We start from the raw sequence: 26,666 nt of genomic DNA, 5'->3' as shown, positions 1-26,666 counted from the left end.
AGGGACCTCAGTCCCAAGGCAGGGTGCTCGGTCAGCATCACCATATCAGGGGCTTTCAGGGGTGCTGTGCCTTGTGCTGCTTCTCAGGCCCTGAGCTCTGTGTGCAGCCTGTGGAGTGCTTAGTGCTGTTCTCCTACCTGCACTGGCTGTTTCCTTCCTAGGCCTCAGCACAACCTGCAGACTGGGGTCCCCACTCCTGGATCAAGCATCTCCTCCAAGTCTGTAAGGCAGGTTCTGCAGGTGTGGAATCCAGGCCTCCTGTCCTTCGATCTTGTTAGATGCTTCCTGAAGTACTGAACACCTTAATGCCACCAAGACGGTCTCACCTTGCTCACTAAGAAGAAAAGACATCAGCTATTTAGAAAGAATAAATTTCATGTGAATATCAGGAGCTTCCCCTCATTTTTATAAGAAAGGGTTCATGTTTTAAAAAATGGAGGCTGAAAGTTGAGAGTTGGCACTTGATGTGCAAGGGGGTTATCTGCACACAAAAGGCCATAAAGAAAAATATGATACTTACATAAAAATCATATAACAGGGAAATAATTAAAAATGAAATATCCAACAATCTCAAAACTTCTCTTTAATGCCATAGAAAAGTATTCAGAGAGCAATGAGCCTCTCAGACCACAGACCAGTTTCACTGACTGTAACACAATTAACTCTCTGACACAAGAGCAATTCAGAAAGAAGCCTGTCCACTGATTTAGTCCAGCAAACGTGGTGCAGTAATCTCACATTCTCCAACAGGAAGGCCCCTTGTCCTAAGTCAGGGTGTGTGACAGCACCACGTCCCACATCTTGTTCATCTCAAGTTCCTTGGCCAGCGACTGTCCCCTGTGCTTGCTGACTACAGAGTTGCTCCTAACTCCCTGACAATCAAGGACAAGGCTGAAAGGTGACAGAGACAAGGGTGCAGCCTCCCTCCCTGCCCACACAGCAAAGCCCCCCTCCAGGTCCCCATGCTGTCAAAGTCCAGGAGGCTGAGGCAGTTTTAAAAAAAATCACACCTGCCAAAGAGAAAGAGAAAGGATTTACATTTCCAGAATTCTTCAAGGGATGCTCTGAGGAAAGGGAGGGAGGGAAGGGCACTTTTGATTTTGCCACCAGGCAGATCAAACATTGTCTGAATACTTACATTTACATTTATCTTTTCACTTTTCATAATTCCTAACCTTAGATATAAGCTGTGGCAATGTCTTAGACTGTTTTTGTAAAGATGCTCTCATGCCTGTTTTCTAAAATGCAATAGCATTGTACATAGTGTTCCCTTTATTCGTCACACAAAATCATGGCATTTAGTTGTTTCACAGTACACATCGTTGTATGTACTATGTATTGTATATTGAGTAATCCAAGGTTTAAACAGAGACCTTCAGATTGCTGGTGCTAGAACACTCTCTGAACCTGGGTCATGACAATTGGGGACAAGTCCCTCATGCATTCATTGACTCAGTTTATGCCAATGTAAAATGAGAACCACACTCTGAAACTTTGCAGGTTCTGTTAGACCAAAATTGATGCATATGGATTTGAATTCAGTTCTTATCCCCTGGGAAAGCACACCTGAAGGACCAGGTCTTTGCACCCACCCTCACATCCCGTGTTACCTCCTGAACTCACCTTGCCTTCCAGCATCCCCTGCTCGCTAGCTGGCCATGGCTCGGTGTGTCCATGAGCTGATCTTCTGCTCTCATCACACAGTCACAGCCTTGCCTGCCAGCCCTTGGCCATGACGCTTTATCTTCCTGATTTCCAGGACAATTCCACGTGATGGGACCTCGGTCACCAGTCATAGCAGTAGTGGGAGCAGGGGCAGAATTCCCCTGCCACCTCAGCCCCTCCACAGATGTCCAGCACATGGAAGTCAGGTGGTTCCATGGCAACCACTCGGGCCTGGTGCACTACTACAGGGACTCCAAGGACTACCTGGAGCAGCAGCGGCCAGAGTACCATGGGAGGACCGAGCTCCTGAGGGAGAACATCACCAGAGGGCAGGTGGCCCTGAGGATCCACCCCATCCACCCTGCAGATGAAGGGGACTACAGGTGTTTATTTGTAAGCTCCACCTACCACAATGAAGCACGGTTCCACGTGGAGGTCAGAGGTGAGCCTGTCAAACAGAAGCTCTGATTGAGTTTTTTATTGATATTCTGTTTTATCAAGATCCAGATTGATGCCATCATGTATGGACAGAGTTGCACAAAGCTACACAAATGCTAGATATGATGCCAAGAAAGGTAGAAATGTGAGGCTCTATTTTTGTCTTTCTTACATTTTAATAGGAATCTATTTGCATCTCCGCATGGTCAACATAATTCCAGGGAGGGAAGTGGAGGGATTCTAGCGTGCCTCATTTCTGATGGGTCCCAGAAGCCCACAGCCTGGGCTTTCAAACCCCACAAGGAGCCAGACAGAGGGAGAGAGACTCCACAACCCACCATCAGGCCTGAGTTCAGTGCACCTCACTTCCATGCACATCCAGCACAATCCTGGTGCTTCCCACCCTTGCCTTCTGGTTTACTTGGGCTGTGCATAAGTTCATGCCTTTCTGTATTGCTCCTGCTCAGATATGAACCCCAGGAAAGTGTCTGTTCTGCCAGGTGAAGGAGAAAGGAAGGGTCCAGCTTCAGTGAGAGGCTGAGCCTGGATTAGCCCCCTTCACACACATCTTAAGGCCTCAGAAAGAGTTTTTGTATCTCCCTCCTCATAGGGGGCCTCATGAGAAACCAGCCGCCACCATCAGAGGGCATTGAGCCTACTGAGCTTCTGAAGCCAGGGCAGGTTGGACCTGCTCATCTCCTGTATCAAACAGGGGGCAGCCCCGATGCTCCACTCCCACGTCTTCCCCAAGTCAGGGCAAGTGCAACTGAGCTTTCCACTCAAGCACAAAGAGCAGGTAGAATGCTGAGGAAAACAGGTGGAACTCATGTCAGCCTCCCCTAGAGCACTGTTGGCGGCATGGAGCACTAGCTATAGCAATGAGCTCCACTGGGCTCCTTATCATGCTCTGGGTCCCCACTGTGCCCAAAGGGGGTTACTGACTTCCTCATGTTCTCTGCGGGTGGAATGCTTGGTATTTCAGTAGCTATAGAGTTTAGGATGCAACTTTCGCAGCACGCACATGGTGAAGCCAGAATTCATGAAGGGCCAGGCCTTCCCAAATTATCACAGGCCTTCAGGGACATCACGGTATAAATACTGGAATAGTAAGTGACAAAATGTGTTTCTAAACATGAGATGCTTCTCCAAAGAAAGGCTTCTCTGTTGCCTACTTGAGGCAGAGACCCTTGGCACACCTCCAGGCAGGCTGCAGTTTCCCTCATGTCCTGGTGATGACAGTGGGAACCATCACTCTGAGAACCTGCTGTTCTCTTTACTTAAGCCAGGAAAATGAAATAGCCTGTTTCTTCACCTCCTCCCAGTGAGCATGTCCTTTAGCCTGTCTAGACCAGGTGTTCTGGGTTGAGCCTCTGGGTCACACCCACTGGACTCCACACCATGCAGCGTGGTGGTGGCTCCTGTGCCAGGTTAGGAGGCCTCACCAGAGCCCAGCTCCAGGTGAACCGCAGGTCCTTGGATTGAGCCTGTGGCCCTCTTCTCCAGAAGGCCTCAGTGTCCTGTGGTGGTCTAGGTTGTGTGGTTTCTGGCCCACATGTCTTCACCTGCTCCTCCCTCCTAGAGGAGTGAAGTTTGGTTCAAGGTCAGAAATCAGTGCCTGCTGGAGATGTCATCCATTTGGGCAGCCCCAGTGTACTGTGTGTCTTAGAGAAAAGGTTCTCCCACACCTTGAGTTTAGTGAGACCCCACGCGGTCCCCCATCTTTAACCATCAGTGGGTGCTGCAGGTGCAAATCTTTGCAGAACCCCAGCCTTCAGTGAATTCTGAAGCTGAGTTCTTAAAGCCAAGGTTCATCCCTATCCCACTCCCCAGCCAGCTTCACAGGAGCACAGATCCATGGACTAACATCTTGGGGGAGCCACAGGCAGATGTTGAAATTCTCCTCTAGGAGAGAGGAAATACCACTTAAAGCCTTGGTGTCAAGTCATATCCTCAGTCTCTTTGCACTAGCAAAACCATGGTCTCAAAGTTAATATCTCAGATTCTCAAAATAGGTAACAGAGGGGACAGTAAGTGGCCTGACTCAGAGCACGACCTTACTCTCTTATCCCCAGAAAATCTGGCACCTTGACGCCATGTTTCTATAAAGTCCTGCTAACTGAGCTCTGTATTTTTAGAATATATGAAACACAAGCCCATCTTTATTGAACTCATGAGGACACAGCCAGTGATGAGACACAGAGGGACATGTGTTCAAGTGGAAGGGCCAGGAGGGACAAGTGGAAACTACCCTCTGTTTCCTTCACTGAGCAGCCCTGTATGCTGAGCTGTATGTTCTTATCATAGAGCCCCAGCTACTCCCTGGCTTCTCTAGCCCCTGCACTGAGAGTGTCACCCATGTCCTAGGGAAAGGGAGCTGCTGTCCGGAGAGCTGAAGCCACTGGCTCTGCTGTGCTGCTCCATGTCAGCACAGGAAATGGGGCCGCTGGGCCGAGCAGGCGTTCCCCACTGCTTCTCAAAGCCCTCAGCTTCTGAAATGACCCTTTCCTGTTCAGACACTGAGGTCCCTGCTGTGAAGGTCACCATGGGCTTGAACATTCAATCTTCACTCCGGATGCTTGTTTAGGGCCCAATTAGCAAGGCCTGGGGAGGTGACATGAGAGAGTCATCAATAGACTCTCAGGGCTTCCATTAACAAATCACCACAAAGGAGCTTTCTTGAAACAACAGAAGCTGTTTATTTATCTAGATTTATTTACATTTCTGGAGGCCCCAAGGCCCCCGGGGAGAGCTTCCCTTTCTGATCCAGCTTTTGGCAGCCCAGCTTTCCCTGGGCTTGTAGCTTCACCACCCAATCTCCAACTCCACATCTGCATGGCTAATGTCCCTGTGTCCCTGGGTCTAACTTTTTTCTCTTGTTAAAAAGTTGCCAGTCATATGGGATCAGGACCCACCATAATCCAACTCAACCTAGTCTTTACCAATTATCTGAAAAGATCGTATTACCAAAGAATGTCACATTCACAGGTATTAGGGTGAGGACTTGACCATGTCTTTATAGGAAACCGAACTCAACCCACAACAGGCGGGTTGGCCCCCGTACATTTGTTTGTATCTTATTATTTCTGTTAGCTAAGATTGTGATTATTCACTAACCTGCAAACGAGCGTCCTATAGCAGAGCTTCCTACCTCAAGTGCAAGGGTGTTGGGCACAGGTCTGCCGCAGCAGCTGACCTGTGAGGTTCCACAGTCCATTGTTGACCTTTCACCCACCCTGGCATGGACTCCTTCTTCACCACCAGGGATGATTCCCAGTCTCCCTGCACTGCAGCCACAGCTAGGCTTACCTTGCCCAGGTCTGCATGGTCCAGAGTGGCCGCTGCTGGGTGCAAACTGCTTTTCACATTTAAACCTAATTGAAACTAAGTGACAGGCAAGTCCGTGCCACAGTTCAGCCAGGCACGTAGTGCTCCGCAGCCTGTGCAGCAAGGGATGGCCATGCTGATGGAGGGCCCCGACCATGTCCAGGAACATAGTGGTGAGCTCCTCTGAGAAGGGCCAGGATGGAGGCCTGGAGGCCAGATGTGGGCTCCCACTGGGTCCTCAGCACCACCAAGGGCAGCTGCACAGGCTGCTCTTGGATTGATAACATGTTTGGTGTCCAGTTTTCCAAATAACCAGATAAAATGATTAGTATGGCTTCAAAGGGTAGAGAGGAAAATAAAAAAGACGATAGGGACTCTTATGTTAAATGTTGACATGGGTGATTTACTTTATTCCCCCTAAAGTCTTTTGTGGTCAGTATTTATTGATTGATTGATTGATTGATTGGTTTTAGTCCCACTCCCAGTTTACAAAGATGACCAGCAGACGTAAGTTCACACCACTTGAAGTGGCTCAGAACTTGAAGAAGCTGTGTCTGCCTCTTCACTTTCCAGGCTCTGGGTCAACCCCTCATATTCATGTTGAAACTGACGATGCTGAAGGCCTGAAGCTGACCTGCACATCCACAGGGTGGTATCCAGAGCTCGAGGTACACTGGGAGGACTCTCTGGAGCAGCACGTGACCCCAGCCTCAGAAACCAAGACGACAGATAGAGACGGCTTATTTGAAGTGCAAACCTCCATCATGGTGGACAAGAGCTTGAGTGCAAATGTGTCCTGCTTCATAAGGAACCCCGGTCCTCAGCTCTCAGAAGGGAGTGTGTGTCTCCTTAGCAGGTCAGTGCCCTCTGCATCATATTCTTGAGATCTGGCCATTGAGAGAGAGGGTGTGGCTAGCAAAGGCCCACCACGGACAACCCAGAAGGATGCAGCCATCCACCAGTTTGCAACTCCTCCTACCCAGAGAGCTAGGAAAACATGTCTTCTGTCCTGTTTTATAATTCTCTCCATGGCAAAGAAATGCCATTAGTTTATTTTACAAGAATATGAATGCCTGCATGTGTGAAGGCATTCAGAGAGTAAGGGAGCATTGTAGGACACTGCCAGTTCTCTCCTCTGACCATCCAGCCCACTGCCCATGGAAACCACTGCCAACAAGTGCAGTGCAGTTGACACTGATGAATTGAGGGAATCCTCTCCATGTCATTTTCCAGTTTGTAGATTTGGGTGAAACTGACCTTCCTGTTCCCAGTGCCCAGGTGTTAGGGAGAAGGAATGAGAGGGTCTCCCCTTAGAGTGTTTTGAGGTTAGCTGATGCAGTCATGCCACTGGCACAGAAAAACCCCATAGGCTCTACACCCTCCCACAGCGACTGTGCAGGCATGAAGTCTTCCCAGATAGTTCAGTGCACAGTCCTTTAATAGGAAATGTCTGGATTTGAGGTCTGCAAGTCTGCAGAGGTGCTCCTGACACCCCCATCTGCTTTGGCTCCTGCAGGGTCACCTTTTGCTACCTCCTCTCTGCCCACCTGCAGGTCCACAGCAGGGCTCTGGACATTCACCCTCCTGTTCCATCCTCCTCCCTGTACCCAGCTGGGTGCCACACCTGCATGCTCAGACATTAGCATCGTCCCCTCTGGGAAGCCCTGCCTGAGGCATTTGTATCAAGTTTCCCACTCAGTGTGCATGACTTTGGTCATGCTCTTCATCGTGGGAGGGTAAGCCCCTGAAGACACTGGGCTTATTTCATATTCCTCCTCCTTATTCCTCTTTCGTATTCCTCCTTCTTAGAACAGTACTAAGGAAGGACTTTGGGTCAACACTCTTTTATGCCTTAGTCTGGGAAGTCATATTTGTTTGAAAAGTTGGAATCATGAAGAAGACAAGCACTAATGTCAGAGGAGTATTTACTTTTTTAAAAAAGTATTAATCTTAATAACATAAGCTCAGAGGAGAGCAAAGGGATGGATCCTCCTTCTCAGTGGAGAAAGGAATAGACATTTAACAGGAAATGCTGAGCTGGGATTACAGCAGCAAAAATTATAGTAATAGAGTTTTTGAAAATGAAAATGTAGAAGATAAAACAGAAAAAGAATATAGTTCTTCATATTTATGTTGGAAGCAATTACTATACAAGTAATAATTTCCCAATTGATTCATTTATAAGCCTTTTGCTAAGATTTTTGGATCAAAGTAATCCATCAACAATAGTGTCCTAAGGCCTGTTTTGAACAAATCTTATTAAGTAAAAGGTGTTGGCAGTAAAGGTCCCCTATGTAAGGTACGATAGGTGACATCAATATGCACATGCATTGTGAAGTATTGCCTTAATCAAGCTAATTAACATTCATCAACTCACATAATTATTACATTTGGTGTGTAGTTAGTGATGTACTCTCTTACAGAATTCCAAGTATACAGTGCTTTATAGTTAAATATAGTCCTTCAATGAGTGGCCTTGATGCCTCTCTTGAACCAACCCATTGTTAAAATATTTGCCCAATGGTCACTTTGAACTGCTGGCCATGGCCATTCCAGAAGAGGCCCTGAGGGAAAGTAGAATTCTGTTTCTAGAACCTTGAACAGAAAACCTGTTTGCCAAACCATCACAACCCCTCCCTGATCCTAGAGAAGCTCCCAGGACTCTTCTGCATTGTTACTAGGATCACAAATACATATATGTAAAAGTTAATTGCATAGAGAGGCCTCGTGACAAAGTCCCTTAGGAATGACCTAGTGGGGGGAGAAGTGGACAGAAGGAGAAACGTGGTACTTTTGAAGATATTACCTATTAAAACATAATTACAAGTCACAAACACAGAGATGCTAATGTAAGTTAAATAATAATGGAAAGGTGGTCAATGGGGAAGAAGTCAGAAAGAAGGAATTGGTCTGGGTGTTCTGTTGTCCAGTAGAGTGACGATAGATGATGATGAAGTACACCACAGTTTTAAAAGGCTAGCAGAAAGGTTTTTGTATGTTTTCACCAAGAAGAAATACTATTTGAAGAGAGATGAATGTTAACCCAGTTTGAACACTAAGCACTGCATATGTGTATCAAAACTTCACATGGCACCCCATAGATATGTAGAATTTTGTGTTGATTTGAAGAAATGTTCTTAATACATAGGTAGCTGAAGAATTGGTTTTGTATCTTCACTGTGTTTAAAATGTCTTAACAATTTTTAAAATAAATCCTCTGTGTCTCAATTCCTCTGGAGTCACAGGGCAGCAGGAGTCTCTTCAGGGTCCCTGTTTCCTCAGATTACCAGGAGAGGGGCCCGGACTGGGAAACTGGGCCCTTCCTGACAGTGTCCCCAGAAGGACACGTGGTCCAGGGACCCTGAGAGAGTGTCCTGTTTTGCAGAGGGCTTGTTCCCCAGCTCCTGCACCTGGATGGTGGTGCTGGCCGTGCTCATCTCTGTCCTGGTCCTCGCTGCAGCCATCTGTGCTATGTTCCTGCTTGCCAGGAAAGACAAAGGTGAGTGGGGACAGACTGAAGGACTGCTGTGCAAGAAAGTCAGAAGTGGATGAGGGGCAGTCTTCAGAATTAAAACTGAGAAAGAATAACCTGAACAGGAAACAGAATTCACCTTCACCTTCTGGCCTGTGTCTTTCTCAGTTGACAGGTTTCCTGGTTGAGGCAGCCACCTCGTCACGAGAAGTGTGTGTGTGTCTGTAGGATTGTTTTCAGATCTGTCACTTAAATAGTTGCATTCAAAAACTAGAACCTCCTATGGATGTATGTGTCTGTCTGTTTTTCTATTTATCTGTCTCTCCATCCAAAGATGGCCCAAGGCTGTGGCATTTTCTCTTAGCAGAACACCTTGGTCAGCTTTAGGGCATCTTCTCCTGTCCTCAGAGTGCCAGTGTTTTCTAACTTTGAAAGGTGCATGCTGGATCAGGCTCAGGTGACTCCTGTAGGAACAGTCACAGGATTTTGACAGATTTAAACTACACTCAGGCCAGGGCTGCATGTGCCTGCCTACCTTTTTCCCAGTCTCCAAAGAAAGCATCTTCTGAGAGAATTCATTTCCATGCCCTGATTCTCACTCCAGGTGGGCAGTGCTGGGATTGAAGCCAGCTGTTGGAAACCTGGGTAGCCCAGGGAACTGTGCAGGACGGGAACCAACTGCTCATCTGTGGGCAGTGAAGGGAAAACGCTTCTCAGAAAGAATCACTCCCTGGAGGGCTGGAAGAAGAGCTGAGGCCTTGCCTTCCAGCATGTCCCCCAGTTTGTTGGAAGGTTTCCCTCCATAAGCATCAATGCCAGTGCTGTCCAGGCCCTGACCAGCCCTCCTGTAGGACCAGGATGTGGCTGCCTTAGACCCCTCTATTGACGGATGCTCACCCCATTGCAGTATCCTGAAGAGCCAGCTGCACGATTTACTTCCCCTACTCCTGCAAAGGGAGTACTCATACAGGGTGGACAGAAACCAGGGTGGGAAGAGATGCCTGCCCTGTGCACGTGCTGCTCTTGGGCCTCCAGTCCCTGCAAGGGACATTTGACAGAGCCCTGCCCAGAGTGTTACATGGCTTGTCCCAAAACGTGATGTTACTAATGTTGTGCAACTTTAGAAGACAGGTCACCTTCTTTTTAATATGGAGAGACGTTTGAAGGAACCAAAAATAGTATTTGGAAGCCAGAAAAGAATCCAGTTGAAAAATATAAGAAGAATGTTGCTTATTGATCAAATAATTTGACAACATGTCTAATAATTTGGAAAATTTTTCAAAATGTACTACTTCAATGTCACCAATCATCCTTTATTCAAAATATCTCATTCAAATTTCAAATTACGGTCTTCACTGTTTCCCTTTTGTATTATTTTAATTCGATAATTATATTAGCTTGAACTACAGAAAAAATATCAAATAGTGTGTGTGAGTGTGTGTATCAGAGTATATATCCAAAACAATTGTTTAACTACACTGAATAAGCTCTTTTCTTAAGATACATTGTTTTGGGTCCACATATGCACTCCTTCAGCTCAAACAAAATTAAACCCAAAATTGTGTGACATAGGCTTATCACATTGATTGACCATATAAAGAGGGAAAAGGAATATATACTCTTATTAAGTTGATTCTACATAAACCAAATTTGAAGAAAGTATAGAAAGTGGTTAAATGTAGAGAGTGTAACTACATAATATTTGTCTAAATTAAACATTTTTTTTAGAATGAAAGAGATCCCTGTTAGTATTCATACCAAAAATGAAATAAAATGAGGACAGCCTGGGGTTTCCCAAATTGGTTTCTATCACCTCTCTACTCAGGAAGGGCTTCTGGTTTTGGGGGTAGAGTAGCTGGGCACAGGTTTGAGGGAACCCCACAAAGTGTATCTTATTATGTATCCCTTTGATTTGGGAGTCACACACATGCATTACCTATTGAAAACAATCAGAAATAAAACTTAGAGAATAAAAAAAAGAATGATTTGAGCCAGGTGTGGTGGTGCACGCCTATGGTCCCAGCTTGGCAGGCTAAGGATGGAGGATGGCTCCACCAACCTGGCAACACAGTGAGACCCTCAAGTCAAAAATGACTGATTTATCAAGGGATGTCTATATTCATGCTGAAATGTGGGCATTTATCCATTATCGTGCATTAATTGAGAAGCGTCCATGTGTCAAGGTATCTGGAGAAGTCAAGGGCACAGGCGGCACAGGTGTGACTCTAGTTCCCATGGGGAAGTAACGTTTCCCACTTTCTAAATTTCCTGGTGGCTGGCGTGAGGTCCAGTCCAGGGATGCTGCAGTGGTTGGGACCTGGTCTGGTTACCACTAGGGCCTATTGTGTTCTGCTTGGTCCCCAGGGTTGTACAACAGAAAGGTGGTCAGACTCCTTAGCTGGGCTAATGGGAGGACCTTAGGTCACTGAGGGTGTGAGGTGGTTTTCACGCCACCCATTGCTAGTTCCCTTGAGAAGTTTGCTAAAGAGGGAGCGGGTCTGGGTCCTCCTCCTCCTTCTGTGTCCTGTACATTGCTAATGGGATTTAAAATGTTGCAGTCTTGGTGAAAAGCAGCCTGGCATTTTCTCAAAAAGCTGTGCACAGAATTATCCTAGGACTAAGCACCCCCCTCAGGTGTGTGCCCACAGAGTCAACAACAGGGGTCACCTGCCCTTGAGCATCCATTGTGGCATTACTCACAAGAGCCACAGGCATCAACATCCCAGGCATCCAAGGTTATGTGAATGGATGAACAAATATGGCATAGATTCAGACACAAAAAACAAGTTCTGTTATATTCTCTAATAGAGTTAAACTTTCAAAATACTACATAGAAAAATAAGCCAAACATAAACAGAAAAACAGCGTGTGGCTCATTAATATGCAACATTGTCAGATGTGAGTTCCCAGAAGGAAGAAGTGGATTAGGGAATATCTGGAGCTGGGGTGGAGGCATGGGATCCTCTGCCTAATGCTTAGGTTCCATTTGGTGTGAAGCAGAGCCTGGAAGCAGAGGTGAGGAAGGCACAGCTGTGGAATAGAACTGTTGCCACTGGGCCACTCACTTCACAATGGTTAAAGCACTAAAGAGTCTGCACCAGAGCAGGCAAAGTTGCTTTCCTCATAACATTGGGCTTGGAGGTAAAAGCCTTGAACTCCATTCCTGGATTTTTGCTTTTTTTTTCTGTTGCCCCCCCTTTTTTTTCCTGCACCCTGCTCTCTATAGTTGGGGAAGACAGGAATGTGGACATTTCTGGGCTCCTTCAACTACAGATAGGAACTCTGTGGGGACCTGGTATCTAACTGGATCTGCAGAGCTCTTGTGAGCTGAAAGGCAGCTCCCCCAGGCCCCAGTGAGTCTTACCAATCAATCCATCTTTCTTTTCTTTTCTTAGGTCTACTCAAGACAAAGCACGGTGAGTTGGCTTAGTTTTAACTCACAGAACCTCATCCCCCCATTAGGTCTCTGGAACACATTGTCCAGCATGAGAAGGTGTGGGAAGTGGGAGAGCTCAGAAAGTACCAAGGAACTCAGGCCATCCGTGTTAGCAGCAGATCAGGGAAAAACGTAGTTGAGGACGGGCCACTTGCCCAGCTTAACATGCCTGTGTGCACACTTCCAGCAACATCTCCAAGGGGCAGCTGTGCTTTGGCAGTTCCAGAGAATCACCATACCACACTGCCTAGCAAGTCTTCTATGAGGACCCCATAGAGCATAGGCTTTCCAACTTGGGGGTGCCACAGGTTCAGCTATTAAAGTGCAGAGATCTGAGCCCTATGCCAACTTCTGGTTCAGCAGGTCCAGGTTGGTCCTAAAAATGAGGACTCTACAAGCTAATGTGTGACGCTGACACTGCAGGGCCAGGGACCACACTGATGGTTTAGGAAGATATTGAGAAGCATTTAAACATCAGAGTTTAAAGTCGATGTATTAAAACTCGATGTAGGAGAATAGTCCAAGGTTGAGGAATGGGTCAAATCCAGCAAGAAGACAAGCAGTTACCAAGTGTGTCCACACCTGGGTCTTACCTACCTGTGGGGCTTACAAGTAGAGAAGAAGATGTAAGAATGAGAAATAGACTGAGATTTATTTCTGAGAGGAAGACAATTTATTCTGCTTTGATTTTAAAATCAAAAGAGCCATTTTGGAAACTCCAGTTTCACTCACTTGGTCTATTTGGACCAGGTAAGTGCACCTGCTTCATCCCAAGGATTACGATTAAGATGCTACAAGCTGAAGATGAGGACCTTTGGTCCTGCTGCTGTTGCAAAGACGTCCCTGGCAGAGCAGGCTGGCCCTGGGGGAGGCACTAGGCTTACAGGGTAAAGCAGTTCTGAGGGAATTAGAGAGGGGCAGCACTGCCCTGTGTCCTAGTCCAGGGCTCTGGAGGGCAGATGCTGAGCTTGATCAGAAAAGCAGGTCTCCAGGTCTCCAGAGCAGGCAGAGATTCCCAACAGAGTTGAGGTGCAAGTGTGATCTCTGCAGGCCACTTCTCAGGTGAAGAGCCCCTCCAGGTGAGTAAACGTGGGTAACAATCATTGATACTACCTGAGCTTAGAAACACAATGTTGGAGGTAAATCTCCTTTGGGTCTTGACCATTCCTCTACCTCCAACTAGTTAATAATATCAGAGGAATTATCCTTCAGACAGTTTAAAATTATTTAAAAAGAAATGCCTAATGCCTGTGGCAGTGTTTCCCCCAGGGAGCCCCATAACCCAGAGAACTCTCCTGTACCATAACCCATAACTCTCTCCTGTACCACAGTGGGCACCCAGAGAAGGGGTGAGGGAGGGGGTGCTCAGGCAAACCCATCTGACCCATCCCAATCTGACATGGATGGAATCACAAGGGGAGATCATCCGTCCCTGTCAACTGTGACTCTGAGCACAGCCACATCTCTGAGCTCATACACATCGAAAACATAAATCCCAACTTACACAAGTCATAGACTTTGGTGGCCTGTGGAATAATGAACTATCAGGATTTTACTGCCCAGGGCCAAGTACCTTTTAACTTGGGCACATATTTGTTTTTAAGATAAGCTCAAGGGACACATGGTGAGTCATTCATAAATTCCTCTCTGCTAAAGTATTTGGCTACAATTTAAAGGCCAGGTGATTTTGAAGGACAGATTTGAGGAAGGAAATATCAATAAATATCAATGGGGAGTTTGGGATTCTTAGTGTCCCTAATGAGTTTGATCAAGCATCCCTTTGCTTTGTTGGATTATTGTCTCTGTTATTCCTTCCAGGTTGTAAATATGACTTTGATTCTGAGGAATAAAGAAACTGGTTGTAGAAACTGGGCAGAATGCTAAAGGAAATGTTGCAGTAAATCCATAAAATCCTAGAAAAGGGGCCAATCTGAAAACAGCCCCATCCACCATCAAGAGCTCTACCAATGCCTGCTGTTACCACTTTTTATTTCTTGCTCATTATTTTGCCGGTTTTGCTTACTTACTCCTTTCCCTGGGTTTGAGAAGAAGGAAGGCTCCCTAATTGTATGTGAAGTGCCTTCTTTGCATTTGCCTCTCTGTGCCTGGAGGATCCTCTCTAACCCTCTGGGGTTTAGAATCCTTCTCCATGCCCACACACCAATAACCAAAGAATGATTGCTCTTTATCATCACCAAGTCACACCCTATGAAGTGCTCAAGGACAACAACATCTTTGCAATGTCCAGGATTTCTTCCAGTTGTGGCCCTGGAGATGGACTGGCTGGTCCAGGGCATCCTGACTCTTTCCACTCTTTCCACACCTACTCCTGCCCAGGGCCTGGGACCCTGTCCCTGTCCCTTAGTGCTCATGTCTCACAGAAGAACCAGATGAGTTCTTTGAGGAATATCTTACAGGGAGCCCCACAGGAAAGAGCAGAAACCTGAGGCAGGGGTAGACACAGGCCACAGGTCCCTGGTCGCACCCCACTTGGCTGACACATGTACCTGCAGCCCTTCTCCATCAGCCTCTCCACAGTGCTTTGCAAGTCTCAGAAAACCACCTGGGGATGATGAGGAAACACCGTATCAGCATCTCTTCTGCCTTGTCCTCATTCTTATCTCATATCTGGCTAATCTTTTACAAAGTCATGGCTTGAAAGAATCGAGTCAAGATTGCTTCTCTAGCAAGTCTCCCAGACTTTGATATCTGTGGACTTATCTTTGTTTATTACTTATCTCATTTCATACAGAACAGCTAATTAAGCAGAAAGGTGAGTACGATTTCTTTACATTTTGGAGGCAAACATACTGTGGAAAAATGTTTGATATATTAAAGTTATGTTACAATTAATTTAGACATAATAATTATCAATTATTTTAAAGTGTATTTATGTCATTTATCTGCTGAAATTATCATTGATAATATTATGAATTGTAGTCACACAGACATTTTAATTTTAAGATTATCACACTGAAGCATATTCACTGTGAATATCTCAGCTTATTAAATGATTTTATTTTTTTAAGGCCACATAAAGCATAACCCTAATCCTAACCATAACCCTAAACCTGTATGCATATTCTTGGTTGGCCTTTTCTATGATTGTTTCTAGGTGAATACATCAACAACAAAATTCTGATTAATATTCACCTTGATTTTTCTTGTGATTCAGTTTTAAATTTTTCCCTTAATATTATTTTTGCTTTATTATGTTGGGAAATACTAATCAAATGTATCAGAATCAACTCTGAACTTTTTTAAAGGTTTTTTCCTGATCTTATGTAATAAAATTTTAAAAAGAAAATATCTGAAACTATTGACCCATTTATCCATATTTTAATGATTTTTCTCACAATATATTTTAATTTAATTTATTTTATTGTCTCTTTCAACCTTGTTATTTTTAGCTTTGTTGAGGTATCAGGACAAATAAAGCTTGCATATATTCCAGCTGTACAAGGTGGTGTACACCTATAGAGCTGTAGTTCTCCCTGCTATATCAACATATCATGGCTAATGTTCTTCTCTGTCTCTCCACATGGTTTTGAGTTAAAGTCCATATTAGTCTAGGTGACTTGGTTCTTTCTTAGTTTCACTGGCATGAGACAGTTTCCATCACTTCACTTTGGGTGTATCTGTCCTTATGGGTGAAGTGACTTTCCTGTGGTTTGTGTACAGCTGCGACTTGTTTCCAATGCCTCCAGCCACTCTGTCTTCTAACGAGAGGATTCAACCCCTTGCACTCAGGCAGTCAATGGCAACAGGGCTTGCTACTGCCATGGGGCTGTTTTCTTACTGGTTTCTCCCTTTTCTCCTCCTAGCATTTGTGATTAATGATTTTCTCCCACAGTATCCTAACTCCTCACTGTTCGATTTTTGTGCATCTCTTATAAGTTTTGCTTTGTGGTCCCCGTGAGGCTTACAGAAAACATAGTTTTAACAAACTATTTTAAGCAAACAGGAACCTAAATGACCACAAAGAAATGAACTGGGCAGAATGAAACTCAACATCTTAACTCCATTAACCAACACACCTCTTGAAAGCATATGTCACAATTTTTATCTTTTTATATTATGTGTCCCTTGACCATTTGTTGTGGCTATACCCTTACTTTTAATCTGTGTCTTGGCTTCGTGTTAAGACTATAGAGGGATTCCACACGTGATTACCATGTCTGCACACTGTCAACACAGACCTCGGGGTCCCTGGTCACACCCCACTTGGCTGACACATGTAGCTGCAGCCCTTCTCCATCAGCCTCTCCGTACATCTCAAGTGTGTTGATTTTTCCTGGTGATCTTTCCTTTGGAGTTATCATTTGCTGGGGCCCCTGAAGAGCTATTCCTGTTTGAGAATAGCCACCTCACTGCTTGTGAGGAAAGGTGGGGCCTGGTGCCTCCTACTTCTCCATCTGGCCAGTGTCTCTCACTGTCAGCTTTGTCCTTTATAATATTTGCCCTCTTGTGGGTCTTTGGACTTGCTTTTTTCCCATCTGGAACTTGTGTGTCCTCAGTCACCTCCAGGTTAGCCCTGCCTTCCCTTCAGGAGAGTGGTGACTCTTTGTTCCCCCTGGGGTGGGACAGAGCCCTCCCTGGGATCCCATTCTCTTGCTTGCCCTGTCACCTTGCATGTTGGTCTGTACAGGTGACAAGGTGGAGCTACCTCTCCTTCACTGCTAGACCTGGTGGCCTGCTGAGTTTCTGGCCCTTGGTTGACATATAACTAACTGTTGAGTGGAAGAATGAATCTTTTTTTTTTTTTTGAGGCAGATATTGATTAGCATGTTTTTGAATCTATAGACATATTTAAGGAGAAATGACATAAAATCGATCACTTAATGTTTCTCAAAATTATTTTGTGTCTGGCTGATGAATTTCATGGAATGATTTTTAAACTTCATTTTAAAGTGATTATTGATTTATATATTTTTATTCATTCTTTTTAGTTATACATGACAGTAGAGTGTATTTTGACATATTACACATACATGGAGAATAACTGCCCATTCTTGTGGTTGTATATGATGTGGAATTTCACTGGTCATGTGTTCATATATGAACATAGGAAAGTGATGACTGTCTAATTCATTCTACTGCCTTTCCAGTCCTCTCTCCTCTCCCTCCCACCCACTAATCATGGCCCTCCTCCCACCCCTGCCTACTGTGAGTCAGCAACTGCATATTGGAGAGAACACTAGGCCTTTGGTTTGGGGGTATTGGCTTCTTTCAATTAGCATGATAGCCTCCAGTTCCATCCATCAAATCAGATAGGATAAGAGAAGTATGAAATCCATTCTGTTTATTAATCTCAGGTTTGAATACTCTGTAACACCTAATTTTTCATATAATCTGTTATTCCTGGCAATTAATATTTTATAGTGACTTGGTTGTACATTGGTATGAGCAATTTGGTACGTGCATTTGTCAAGCTTCCTCTGGGCCACAGAGAGTCCCATCTGAACAGTCAGGTCAGGAGCTGCTTAGAAACGGGCCTGCCCATGGGGGACCAGCCAGACTGTACAGGACCTAAGAAGGAAGAAGTGGTGGTTCCAAAGGGAGTCTTTAAGTTGCCCATCTTGCCAGTAAGGGACATATTGGGACTGGCCAGTGGTTGCAAGGCCATTGAGGATTACGTTTAGGAATGTCAACAGAGAGCCAGGCAGATGAATGGAAGAGCAGGGAATGGAAGAGCCAGGTGTGGGGGTGCACACCTATAACCCCAGAAGCTCAGGAGACTGGGGCAGGAGGATCTTGAGTTCAAAGCCAGCCTCAGCAAAAGCGAGGCACTAACCAAGTCAGTGAGACCACATCTCTAAATAAAATACAAACTAGGGCTGAACATGTGGCTCAGTGGTTACATGCCCCTGATTTCAAGCACCAGTACCCATAAAGAAGAAGAAGAAGTAAGAGGAGGAGGAGGAGGAGGAGGAGGAGGAGGAGGAGGAGGAAGTCATCAATACAGAGATGTCCTCTGCTGAGACAGGGTCCTCCTCTTTCTCTTTTCAAATCTGCACCTGACCTGTCTTCAGTGCTTTTGTGCTGGGTAAATCAGAGGCTTCGAGGAGATGTGAGAAGATGTCCCCTGGGTGCAGAGTGGGAGGCTGCATTTACTAGACAAATTATGACCCCATATCTCTATTAATAAGAGGTTCTGGAAGCCTTTCTGAAGGACTTAGAGTGAGATCAAATGAGAGTGATTCCTGCCTAAAGCAAGTGGGTTGTATGTCTTCCTATAGCCAGCAGCAAAGGTGTAAGTGACCGTGTGTTATGTGGCCACATTTGGTCAAATGCTTAACTGCTGTTTTGAGAAAACATGAACTAGGTACTACGAAACAGAGATCATTATTGTGACGCTTCCGAAGAAGCTTCTGAGGATCTGTTTACCCTTGATGTCTGAAATACTCCAAATATGAGGCAGATGAATGGAAGAGCAGGGAAATTCCAGACATCTTCAACTGTTTATGTAGGAGAATCAGCATAAGGTGGAGACTGAGGTAAGGTCCAGCTTGGAAGACCCCAGGCTTCAGGATGGCTAAAGAGCCAGGACTTTAAAACACTAAGATGTGCATCTGGAAACACTCTTGCTGTTTCTGGAGCTCCCTAAGACATGTTGTTTACATAGAATGCAAAAGGCATCCTCCTTCTTGGTCCTCAGAATGAAGCAAGCCCTTCTGGAAATACCATCCAGGGCTGGCTCTGCCCTGAGTTATTTTATTTGCTCCTGGTCACTTGACAGGTCTTCTCCTCTTTAATGCTTTGGTGATGAATTGAGTACCTCAAAGTTAGTTGAGGATGGAGAGTTTGTGACTAATTGTTGCCTGTTTTCTCAGCAGGAGAACCTCACCCAAAACTTTAAGGCATAAAGGGAAACTTTTTAATATTCTGTTCCATATAAATATATTCACAGGTTAAAACGTGTTTTTCAGTTTGTGTTATGATTTCTTACTCAGGTAATATGAGTTCCTCTCTGTGTCACACACACTAGAACACCCAGCTTTGGTCTCAGGTTCTCTGTTGTCAAATGGAGACCAAATCCTGGGATGGACTGTCTGTGGTTAAGAACAAGAGGAAATTTGTTAATATTGTTTTTTTGTGTGCTTTTTCATATATAGAGGAAATAGAACAAGATAAAGGTAAGTGACATTTATTTTTGACCTATGCAGTAGTTTAACATATACACAATTGATATTTGTGATTGTTGCAACAAAACCAAACTCTCCCAAAGGGGGCTCTCCATGCTGCCAACACATAGAGATTTATGTGAAAGCAAAGAAACAAGAACAGCATGGTGGGACTGTTTCAAAGCATCCCACGCTGCTGCCTCCCCTTAGGCACCAGACAAAATGCCACCAGGTTTGCCAGGAGTTGTTCACAATGGTATTTGCAAAGTTTTCCCTGCTTCATCTGACTTTGGAGGGAACTCAGAGGCAGATTCTCTGCCTAGCAAAATCTTCTTCCATAAGGTAAGCTACTAAGTACAGCAGTGCTTCAAATGGGCCTGTGCAAAGAAACCCCTCATTGGATTTAGGATGACTTCAGACAAATCTGTTCTTTAAGCCTTTATTTATTTGTTTGTTTATGTTTTTCAACAATTGTGACCAACTCATTCATACAGGGTAAATTAAACTTGGTTTTAATTTAAAATAAATTCAATTGCATTTTTTGGTTTGGGTACCAAGGACTGAACCCAGGTGTGCCTAACCACTGAGCCACATCCCCAGTCTTTTCTTTATGGTTTATTTTAAGACAGGCTCTCACCAAGTTTCTTGGGGCCTCCCTAAGTTGCTGAGCCTGGCTTTGAACTTGCTATACTCTTGCCTCTCCCTCCAAAACCACTGGGATAACGGGTGTGCACCACTGTGCCAGGCTCAAATGCATTTTTAAAAGAATGCAAACAAACTGCCCTTGTATAAGGAAAAGAAAAGCATCATGCATGGAAGAAGAAAAGCTCATAACTATAGTTTATGTTACTTAAATTGGTTATATTGTATTAATCTGTTTTATGCTCCTATAATAGAATTCCAGAGACTGGTATTTCATGTGTACCTTGATTTATTTAAAGCACAGATTTACTTCTTACAATGGCCCAAGGTCATGGCACCAGCATCCTGTGAGGGCCAACTTGCTGCATCATTTCATGGTGGAAGGTGGAAAGGCAGAAGAGTTCATGTGCAGCATAGAGAGAGGAAGGTGCCTCGCCCACTCCTTTATCAGGAACACTCCCAAGAGAACCAGCCCACACCATGATCGTGGCACTAACTCCTTCATGAGGACTGTTCTCCCATTACAGAATTGCCCAGTAATAGTTCTGTCTTCCAACACAGCTGCATAGCAGATTATTTCTTCCACATGCACTTCCAGGGACATTCAGACCACAGCTTTCCATGGTGAAAATTTCTGGTCCCCCACATCTATGTCATTCTCCCATGCAAAATACATTTATTCCATCCCAATATCCTCAAAGTCCTAATTTTTTCTATCACCAAAGGAAAAGTCTAGGGACCAGAGTCTCATCTGAATCAGACACAGGGAAGTCTCCAGGTGTGAGTCACATGGGGACAATTCTTCTCCAGCCCAGAGCATGTGAAATCAGCAAGGTTAATGATTCCAAATATAAGGAAAGACATGGGACAGGGATACTTTTTCCAGTTATTATATAAGAGGGAAAAAGGAACAAAGGAGTAACAGATACCAAGCCTAAAACTTCACGGATAAAATAACATCTAGTTGGGCACAGTGGTGCACACCTGTAATCCTAGCAGCTCAGGAGGCTGAGAAAGGAGGGTTGTGAGTTCAAAGTCAGCCTCAGCAACTTAGCAAGGCATTACGCAACTCCGTGAGACTGTGACTAGAAATAAAATAGAAAATAGGGCTGGTGATGTGGCTCAGTGTTTGATTGCCCCTGACTTCAATTTCTGGTACCAAATAGTAATAAATAATAATAATAATAATAATAATAACAATAACAAAAACAACATTAAGATTTAAAGCTGGAAGATAACATAATTTCTATTGCAGATTGATGGAGCACATTGATGGGCTTCCTCATGCCATTATCTTCATGTGTCTATTATTGTGCTTTGATTTTCTCTGTCCTACCTCTACCCTGGCTTCTCCTTCCTTCTATTCCCCCTCCAGACTACTTCCTCTTCTACTTTCAGTTCATCTTTTTACATACAAGGCATTAAGGTCTTTTTTTCTCCACATACTCACCACGATGCTTTGCTCTGTCTCGATCACAGCCATTCTAACTGGGTTGAAATGGTTTCTCATGGTGGTATTGACATGCAGTTACTGATGGCTAATGATATTGAATGTTTTTTTATTTTGTTTTAAAAAAACTTGAAAAGGAACTTTGATCATCTACTCTGGAAAGATGCGGGGACTCATGTTCTTAGTTCTGTGTTCAGGGCTGACAAGGACTTTGAGGGTTTACAGAAAGGGGACTGAGGTCCAGTGTGAGGAGCTTACACAACTGGAGGCTTTGAACAGCTGCCAATGCAGGAGGTCTTGGTCAGGTGTGCCCTGCCCATCCTTATCTCAGGCTGGTCCCACAGGGCCTTGTCTAATAAGGAAGTTGCTGTTGCCTGAGCTGGGGAAGGTGGGGTGGACTCCACTCTTCACATGAGGTCCATACATCATCCCTTTGTCCTGGAATTCAGGATGACTTTGGAGCAAAGAAGGTTGGTGTAAAATGCAAGCAGAGAAGCTGAATCTTTAGTCCCCCCTTTAGCCCCCCACAGACATTTACAGGACAAAGTAAAGAATCTAAGTCCTTGTCACCATCTTTCCTGTCCTCTGCCCATTCCTCAGTCCTGAGGGACCTCAAGTGTTGGCCAGTCTGGTCAGCAGGTTCCTTGTCGCAGTGCTAAACTGGTCTTTAAAAAATAGCTGGAACATAAGAGCAAAAATGATCAGAAGTTAAGCCTGAAAGTAGAAGCACCATGATAAATTATAAAGCAGAATACAAGTGAGCCAAAGTCTGAAGTTACCAATTAAATAAGTCATGCAGGGCTTCTCTCTCCTTTTAGATGGTTCCACAAATATGGGCTACTAAAAATATATAGTTGGGATCATATTTTCTTGTTTTTGTCTAAATATTAGGGCCCCTGTCCAAGCTATTTGCTCCACCTTCTCTGTGAAGGAGTCTGGTGGAAGGGCTCTGGTGCCAGGCAACCGTCCATGAGAACCCCTTCTCAGTGACTTGGGGGCTTTACTTAACTTCTGCTAGAGCTTCCACAACTGCACATAGCATCACATTAAAAGGGCTTCTGTCTTCCTCTCAAGTCTCCCTGCATCCCTGTTGTCCGACTTTTCATTCCTCCTCGTGTTATTACATTGTTGAACTTCCCTGCTGAGTGTTCAAGACCAAGTAGGTGACGCCTGTGCTGACCCCTCTCCTTCTACTGCTCAGTAAGCTGAGACTTTTCAGGCTTACCCTTAGAAACTTTTGAGAAGCCTCTTGGCCCCTTCAGTCTCTTCCTCTACTAGTTGTGTCATCTGCCAGAATGGGTCAAAGTCTTACTGACCACGTGGGGCTTGCCTTGAACTGTTAGGGACATTTTCCTCCCCAAAGACACTCCTCTGCAAAATGTTTGCAGATAGCTTCCTGGCCTCCAGGGTCCTCTTGCCCCCCCCCCCCCGACTGGTAGGGTAGGTGACTCACTCAAGTGTGAGGCCCGTAGAGAGGGTCCTCGCTGACCTTGTAAAGCAAGACCAAAAATATTCTTTACTTGTGTGTCTGCTTTGATCAAAATAAGAAAAAAAATTGAATCCATAATAGAAAAGAAAGACTAGGCCACTAGTCATCATTTACAAAAATAAGTAATATTCAGGCATTAAACTATGCTTGTTACTTTCATGGAAAATATGAAATAAAGTTTAAAATGAATAGAAAAAATGATGAAGTGGCATTATTGGATGGTCTTTTTTGCTGTTATGAATTAAAATATAAGTAAAAAGATATTTTAACATTTTGTATCTAACTATTGAAAATGTAATAGGATTGATTCTCTCTTTCTCTCTCTCTCTCTCTCTCTCTCTCTCTCTCTCTCTCTCTCTCTCTCTCTCTCCTCCCTCTCCCTCTTCCTCTCTCCCTTTTTCTCTCTAATAATATGAATACATACTAAACAAAAATAATTGCCATGAAGAGCAATGAACCAGTGCATGGCCGTTTCTGACACTAGATCTAAGGAGCAGATTAAGTGACCTCCAGGGCAGACGAGCTCGGCTCTCTGTGTGCCCTGCATGTGTTCTGGGCAGCCAACCCATGCAGTCCTGAGCCCAGAGATGCCCTGTGTGGTCTGAGGCAGCTAGTTTCTTCAATCTCTGAGCCCAGAGATATGTTACACATATCCAGTAATGCCACACAAGTCATAAAATTAAAGCTAAGGATCAAATGTCTCAGAATTTTGTAAATTAATATCTTTCTACCTGTTTTATTTGTTTTAGATAAAATTAACAAAGAGCTTGGTAAGTCCCATGTCTCTATCATAAGGTAAATTATAAATGTGTCCTGTGATCACTTAGAACACTTACCTCTTCCTATTTACTGTTGCAGAAGAAAGAAAATTCCTTGGAGAACAGGGTAAGTGAAGCCAGGATTCCCAATTGATGTACCATGTGCCATTACCTAAAACAGTCCTGTCCTTCCCTGTCACTCAGTTAACCTTGAACGTCTTCATCAATTGCAGGTCTGAATAAAATCCGAAAATTTGCAGGTAAGTGCAAAGTGATTACTCTGTGGGGAATTCTGACTTTGTGCTTGCAATGCCATTTGCAGTTCCATCAGTCCCTCTGTGAAAAAAGAGAAGTGTTTTCCCTCCCCATCTCTAGCACACATTTGAACTGTCAACATAATCTGATTTGGGGCTTACGTTTTGTCCAATGAGCACCAATTTGTTGACTGGGAAAGATTTCGTTTTAGAAAAGACCACAGTGCATTAGCTGTGCAAACAGAGGTAGCATGGTGTCACCTGATCTGAAATAACTTTCTAGGTAAGTGAGAAATCAGTCCTCTCTCTGTCCTGACCTCAGCAATTCCACAGCCACGAGACTGTCTAGATCAAGCGGACTGGTGAGACGGGCTGGTTTCCTTTTCTCTCCTCTCCTGAAGTCTCAGAGCTCTCACGCCTCTCAGGTTCCCCTGATCAACCTGCACAAACACCACCATTTCTCCTTTTAGAAAAGAGAAGGTGGAGAGGGCTGCCTCTGTGGATCCAGTCCCTGCCACTCCCACCGTGGGTACCCTCTCATCTGTCCGACTGTCAACTCTCCACAAGGAGCTGCCTCTGAACATGCCCTCTCAACTCTCTCCCTTGCCCTCCATTTTTTCCAGAGGCCCCGTTCCTGAAGACAGGCTCTGGTGGGGCCTCCCTCCCTCTGAGTGCTGCCTTTCTGGCTGGGTCCTCTGCCTGCTCACATGCTGCTGCCAACCTCCCACTGCTTGGGCCCTCAGGTACGCTCTGTCTCTCTGCTCTGCATGTAAGGGCCTCCACAGCCACCTCTATCCCTTTGCATCCACCCAGGTGGGCGGGGTAGACCTTGCTTAAATATTGAAGAAATATCCTGACATCTGTTCTGTTGTTACCTATGTCAAGGCCCTAACCATGGTCGTCCCAACCTATCACCAGTTCCTTTGGAACCTGTGATGAAACAGGTTCATCTCTACACATCTGTTGTAGAGATGAAATAGTTCAGGGATAGTTCACACTGAGTCAGAACCGTTTTGTGTTTGGATGTGGAATGGCCTCATGGGAAATAGCATACGGATCCTGTGCTTACTTATGGAAAGAACCTCAAGTGTGACCTGTTTTGCCTTGTCTTACAATCTGGGTGGTTCTAGTGGAAGTCCTACCATTAATTCTCCTTCCTTCTGCAGAAGACATAATACTGGATAAAGACACGGCTCACCCTTACCTTGCCGTGTCACCTGATGGAAAGTGTGTGAAATCTGTGACCAAAAAGCATGATGTGCCAGACAAACCTGAGCGATTTGATACAATGCCAGCCGTGCTGGGTCAGAACCGTTTCTCCAGTGGCAGCCACTATTGGGAGGTGGAAGTAGCAGGGAACAGCAAGTGGACCGTCGGGATCTGTGTGGAGTCAGTGAACCGCAAAGGACAGTACATCTCTGCTAAGACCCAGAGTGGGTTCTGGACCCTGTGCCTGAAAGATGGCACGTACAAGGCCCTCTCCATCTCCCACCACGTTCTCCACGTCACAGGGCCCCTCCTGAGGGTGGGCATTTTTCTGCAGTATAAAGAAGGGTTGATCTCGTTCTACAATGTGACTGAATGTACCATTCTCCACACTTTCAAAAGCAAGTTCACTGAGCCCCTGAGGCCCTACTTCTACCCCGAGCCTGCTGGTGAGAAAAGTACAAATGCCCTTACCATTGTCAAAGTGCCGGCCGCAGACCCCGCTGTCCCTCTCTAGACCATAGTGGTTACGTCCTTATGGGTCGTAATGACAGTCTGGGTCACCATTCCCAGAGCAGAGAGCTGCAAGCCACAAGAAGCCAGGCTCCTTGCAGACATTTGGGAAGACTCAGGATGCCTTCAGGTGCTCCAGCTGCTGTCCCTCTCCCCTCAATGAATGTGCTTCATTCCGTCCCCTTCCCTGCAGAAAGACAAAGCTCTGCCATCCTTCTTAGACTCTGAAAGTGCTTCAGGACTGTCCTTGGTAGGTCACTGTCACATTGCCTAATGTGCTTTACCAGCTGACAGACTGATTCTGTATGAGCAGGAAGTGGTGAGGTTTCCCAGGCGAGAGACCAACTGTCTTCACTGTAACAATCGTCACTTTTCTTGAGCAAATACAGCACTGAACGCCACAGAACAGAGTAGAATTGAATCGCCCAGAAGGACACATGCTCTCCAGGCACTTCTGTTCAGCTCTGTGTGTAATTCCAGGGCCTTTAGGTCACATGATCATGCACTCAGATGTAGGCCATGATGTCTGCCTCCAGCCGAAACCCTTGAGCATCTGCTGTGTTTGTTGCCTGTCAGAAAAGACACAAAGCCTTGCTCACAGAAGAGCTAGAAATAACAGAAAATGAGTTTAGAGCAACTCGAATTTGCATACTTTGCTGACTGAAGAATCCATTTGAAGAAAGATTTGGTTCTCATAATGTTAAATGTGTTAAATTATTACTACTATAATCAGTAATTTCACTGCTGGGTGTTATTCTATAACATATATACACATATATGTCTATAACATATAGACACTATGAACCAAAGATCTTCAAGAATGTTCTTAGCAGCTATATTACAAACAACTGAAAACTAGAAATTAATGTCCTACATGAGAATCTGTAAGTAAACT

General features: G+C 44.9%; 1 protein-coding gene across 1 annotated transcript in view; it reads left to right on the top strand.

Annotated features, from left to right (window-relative positions):
- The window catches only part of LOC144255784 (butyrophilin subfamily 1 member A1-like), a 30,571-nt gene extending 4,796 nt beyond the window's left edge, over positions 1 to 25,775 (top strand). The window contains exons 2-9 of the mRNA XM_077800703.1: positions 1,760 to 2,107; positions 2,714 to 2,899; positions 5,490 to 5,600; positions 6,001 to 6,283; positions 8,829 to 8,926; positions 24,032 to 24,058; positions 24,676 to 24,795; positions 25,219 to 25,775. Coding sequence (XP_077656829.1) covers positions 1,760 to 2,107; positions 2,714 to 2,899; positions 5,490 to 5,600; positions 6,001 to 6,283; positions 8,829 to 8,926; positions 24,032 to 24,058; positions 24,676 to 24,795; positions 25,219 to 25,775 — 1,730 coding nt within the window. The remainder of the gene's footprint in view (positions 1 to 1,759; positions 2,108 to 2,713; positions 2,900 to 5,489; positions 5,601 to 6,000; positions 6,284 to 8,828; positions 8,927 to 24,031; positions 24,059 to 24,675; positions 24,796 to 25,218) is intronic.
- The last annotated feature ends 891 nt before the right edge of the window (positions 25,776 to 26,666 follow it).

The sequence above is a fragment of the Urocitellus parryii genome, chromosome 1 (genome assembly GCF_045843805.1).
Source record: "Urocitellus parryii isolate mUroPar1 chromosome 1, mUroPar1.hap1, whole genome shotgun sequence".
Classification (NCBI taxonomy): Eukaryota; Metazoa; Chordata; class Mammalia; order Rodentia; family Sciuridae; genus Urocitellus; species Urocitellus parryii.
The sequence above is the reverse complement of the archived record's forward strand: the minus strand, read 5'-3'. Positions and strand labels throughout refer to the sequence as shown.